This window comes from Lottia gigantea, assembly GCF_000327385.1.
Source record: "Lottia gigantea unplaced genomic scaffold LOTGIsca_153, whole genome shotgun sequence".
NCBI classification, from domain to species: Eukaryota; Metazoa; Mollusca; class Gastropoda; family Lottiidae; genus Lottia; species Lottia gigantea.
In genome coordinates, this window is record NW_008707846.1 from 14297 (window position 1) to 19393 (window position 5097).

General features: G+C 35.0%; 1 protein-coding gene across 1 annotated transcript in view; it reads left to right on the forward strand.

Annotated features, from left to right (window-relative positions):
- Nucleotides 1-3074, forward strand: part of LOTGIDRAFT_173237 (hypothetical protein) — a gene marked incomplete at both ends in the record, with an annotated part of 8616 nt that extends 5542 nt beyond the window's left edge. The window contains 3 exons of the mRNA XM_009050704.1: nt 1603-1649; nt 1956-2160; nt 2839-3074. Of these exons, the coding sequence (XP_009048952.1) occupies nt 1603-1649; nt 1956-2160; nt 2839-3074 (488 nt within the window). The remainder of the gene's footprint in view (nt 1-1602; nt 1650-1955; nt 2161-2838) is intronic.
- Between the last annotated feature and the right edge of the window lie 2023 nt (nt 3075-5097).

Sequence of the window (5097 nt, forward strand, 5' to 3'; positions counted from 1 at the left end):
AGCTGTTCTAGCGTCCCAGCTCCCGTATATATTAAGACTTTATAATTAACAACTATTTTATTCAATCTATTTAACTAGTTAGTTAAATACACATACGAGATGTACGATGGAAAATACTGGAACTGTGGAACTCTATTATTCCACTCATATTTATACTCATTTGAGAAAACCAATTAATATTTTTAATGAAACAAGTGTTGAATTATCTTGGTGGTCAATCATATATATAAAATATTGAATGACCACGATCAAAAGGAATTAATTCTATCCAATATGTTACAACCATTAAATTTACTTTTTTAATAGTTTTTTATCAGCATATTGAACTCTTGAACTTGATCTAAATGAGTTCACACATGATAACAATTAATTTGTATTATTTCAATTTGATCATAATTTCACTTGTATCGATTCTCTCAAATGAATATTAGCATAACATTACACTGTGAAACTTATTACTAATTGGCTGAGCTAAAAAAAAGTCAACGTCTTGTAGAAGCGTCCATAGTTCAGAGGCCGTCCACCTGTTACTAATGATAAAAACGATATATTGGACAGTCGATATTTTTCATTTTGTATCAGAATTCCGAGACGATATTACACTGCATATATATGTTGTTTAAATTGGTATATTTTATAGTTAGAAACTTGACTTTGTTAATGGAACTGATAGATAATTACTAATTGTGAATAATTTGTGACTTAGCAATAATTTAAAACCAAACAAAGTTAATTGTGTGAAATGTATTGTCGGGGTCTGGTATATATTAATATTGTGTTGTCAATGTTTGGAATCTTGGTACACTTTACCGTCTACCACATTAATCATGATCTCATTTTACGGTTAAAGAAAGAAAGAAAGAACTTAGAATGAAATTGGAAAGTAACTGGTCTAATTGATTCTTGTGAAGAGACTGAAATATATGGAACGTATACTCTAAATGAACTTTATACAAAATCTGAAATAATTGTCCTAACTTGATGTGCTTAACGGAATAAATCAAGATATAATTATTGTGATGTGTTGTGTTTTGATATACATACAACGTTTCGAAAAGTTACCTCACAACGACGAATTTCAAACTTTATTCAACTTTCCCATGAAATTCCAACATTGGAATAGGACGCCATGTTACTTTTGATTAAAAAATGGTTTCATCGGGCGATATTGATTACCCTGGGGTTTGTCGGGTTCACAATTTATTCATTTGTTGATTTTGGAAGCTTGAAGATAAAAGCAAGGACCGTATTAGATATTGGCCTAGCTGGAATACATTCTCAAGCCAGGACCTCTGTAAATCACTCGTTCCGAGTAACCGACTGGAACTGTTCTGCTTTTATTCATGGAAACAAGAACGAAACTAAAAGAGCAGTAAAAGCGAAAGTACGGTATATGCCATCAATTCAAAATTTGAATTGTTCAGAATTTCGAAAAGTTTACGGATATGATGACTATTCAATAAGTGAAGAAGAACGCAACTTTCCCATCGCTTATAATATTTTACTCCATAAAGATTTCATCCAAGCGGAATTTTTACTCAGAGCTATATACAGACCACAGAACTATTATTGTGTCCATGTGGATGGATTTTCCCCTCCCAGCTATCACGAGTCAGTTCAGAAAGAAATTAGTCGATTGTTTCGAGAATGTATTTATAGTATCAAAAACTGAAAATGTGACGTATGCGGGCTTCTCTCGTCTTCAGGCTGATCTTAACTGTATGAAAGATCATTTAAACCAGGACAAACCCTGGAAATATCTACTCAACATCCCCGGGCAACAATTCCCGCTAAAAACTAACGCAGAAATCGTCGTCATTTTGAAAAATTTGAAGAACTTAAATAATATTGTTGGGATTAGTGGCGATGTACATCCATATCGCTACGAATCAAAATATATTCTTAAACCAAATCCCGACAAACCGGGTCGTTTCGAAATGGCTTCTACTGGCGAGAAACACCTTCCCCCACCCCACAATGTTACGATTTATAAGGGTAGTGCGTATGGTGTATTTTCCCGCCAATTTGTGGATTGGATCATAAATAATAAGAAAGCACGTGACCTACTGAAATGGTGCCGTGACGTGTATTCCCCAGACGAATATTACTGGGCAACTTTAAACTATAATTTAAGGTTACATGCTCCTGGAAGTAATTCAAGTACGTATACACTCGACAATCACTATTAAAACTAGACTTATGAGTAAATAGATCCCACCGTTGTATATTTGAACCAATCGAAACAAGTTTTACCTGTAAGCACGCTCATATCATTCACGAGTTTTGTGCCTGTGTTCATGGTAACCAAAAACAAAAAAAAAACAACGCAAAGTGGCCAGTACTTGCCAATTTGAAAATCACATGAATATCTATCATCTCGGTTTAAGCTGGGACTAGACGATGTACGGTGTCCGGGGAGGTGTAGTGCGGAATAAACGATACATTAGAAAGTAGTAACGGCAAATCGTGTCTAAACCGTATCCGGATCCGTACCTCGTGATTTCAAGTAAACTAGGTTAGTTTTACAATAATTTCTTAGTTGAAATTCACGCCAGAAAAAACAAAGACTACTTTTGCCTGGGTTTTGAACGTAGCCTACGTGGTTGTCCCTTCTCAAGAGGTTCCAAGACGTAATAACAAGACTGTTCAAGATGTATGATATTAGGTTATGTCACACAAAGAGCATTATAACACGCTATGGATTTCTTTAAGGGATTTTTATTTGTATCGGAGACACTGACAGCATCCGCGTTATCGTTTGAGTGGTCATTATGTCCATAAAATGAATAAACACAGTTTGAACAGTACATTATAGTGTGCATTTTCTCTCTTTTTCAGTTGATGACGAGACGAATCCATTCCTTGCTGTGTACGTAGCATGGAAATACTCTGAATGTTACGGATCGAGAAATAAAGGTTATTGTACATTTAGTGTCCGAGATCTACCGACCCTGGTCAAACGACCTGAAATGTTTGCCAACAAATTAAGGATAAATTACGATGCTTTAACATTAAGATGTCTTGGTGAATGGGTATATAATAAAACTTTAGGTCTTGTGCCTTCTGGGGTCTAAAACACTTGCAACATCACCTCTTCAACCAGTTCGCAGCTATGTCATAATACATAATTGTTCATTGGAAAACTTCAGTATTTCTATCAAATGATCTTCGAACCAGCCAGTCTAATTAAACTTAGACCAAACATTCGTTTTGTTTTTTATTGGCTTTTATTGTTAATCTAACCACTACAGTTATGGTCTAACGACAGCCCTCTTTATCATTCATTCCAATAGGCCTAACCTTTTGGCCACTGCTTTAACCAATCAAATTTAAACATCCAAGAGAGGCGTGTTCTAATTTCAATTTCAGTGGACTTGATAAACAATTCTAATGCTTCTGGGAAGACACCTTTCCTTCCCGTCACAAAATCCTAGCGTTTAAGAGGAAAGAAATTTGATTGGTTAAAGCAGAGGTCATCAAGTTAGGTCAAAAGGTTATTGTATATGAATGTTGAAGAGGGCCGTTGTAATACCCAAACTGTAGTGGTTACATTAAAAATAAGAGCCCAACAAATGCGAGCTTCCCATGTATAATAGCCTCTATCACCAAGTCTGCGACGAAAGATATCTTCGTCGTTTTTGGCACAATCTTCGCCAATGTTCGTTAGTTTTCGTGAGTGAAACATTATAACTCGGGAATGAAATGTGGAAATCTTGCCAAGAAAATTGTCATTTTAACATTCAAACGCGGGTTTGATGGCTCAAATGTCGACGGTGAGCTGTGAACCTAATTACTAATTGGCTTAGCTAAAAAAAAGTCTTGTTTCAGAGACTAAAGTATGATTGGTCGAAAAGAAAGGCGAATCTGTCCCGTTAAAGGCGTTGCAAAGTACTGACGTCAACGTCTTGAAGAAGTGTCCATGGTTCAGAGGCCGTCCACCTGTTACTAATGATAAAAACGATATATTGGACAGTCGATATTTTTCATTTTGTATCAGAATTCCGAGACGATATTACACTGCATATATATGTTGTTTAAATTGGTATATTTTATAGTTAGAAACTTGACTTTGTTAATGGAACTGATAGATAATTACTAATTGTGAATAATTTGTGACTTAGCAATAATTTAAAACCAAACAAAGTTAATTGTGTGAAATGTATTGTCGGGGTCTGGTATATATTAATATTGTGTTGTCAATGTTTGGAATCTTGGTACACTTTACCGTCTACCACATTAATCATGATCTCATTTTACGGTTAAAGAAAGAAAGAAAGAACTTAGAATGAAATTGGAAAGTAACTGGTCTAATTGATTCTTGTGAAGAGACTGAAATATATGGAACGTATACTCTAAATGAACTTTATACAAAATCTGAAATAATTGTCCTAACTTGATGTGCTTAACGGAATAAATCAAGATATAATTATTGTGATGTGTTGTGTTTTGATGTACATACAACGTTTCGAAAAGTTACCTTACAACGACGAATTTCAAACTTTATTCAACTTTCCCATGAAATTCCAACATTGGAATAGGACGCCATGTTACTTTTGATTAAAAAATGGTTTCATCGGGCGATATTGATTACCCTGGGGTTTGTTGGGTTCACAATTTATTCATTTGTTGATTTTGGAAGCTTGAAGATAAAATCAAGGACAGTATTAGATATTGGCCTAGCTGGAATACAGTCTCAAGTCAGGAACCCTTTAAATCACTCGTTCCTAGTAACTGACTGGAACTGTTCTGCATTTATTCATGGAAAGAGGTCCGAAACTAAAAGGGCTGTAAAAGCGAAAGTACGGTATATGCCATCAATTCAAAATTTGAATTGTTCAGAATTTCGAAAAGTTTACGGATATGATGACTATTCAATAAGTGAAGAAGAACGCAACTTTCCCATCGCTTATAATATTTTACTCCATAAAGATTTCATCCAAGCGGAATTTTTACTCAGAGCTATATACAGACCACAGAACTATTATTGTGTCCATGTGGATGGATTTTCCCCCTCCCAGCTATCACGAGTCAGTTCAGAAATTAGCCGATTGTTTCGAGAATGTATTTATAGTATCAAAAACTGAAAATGTGACGTAT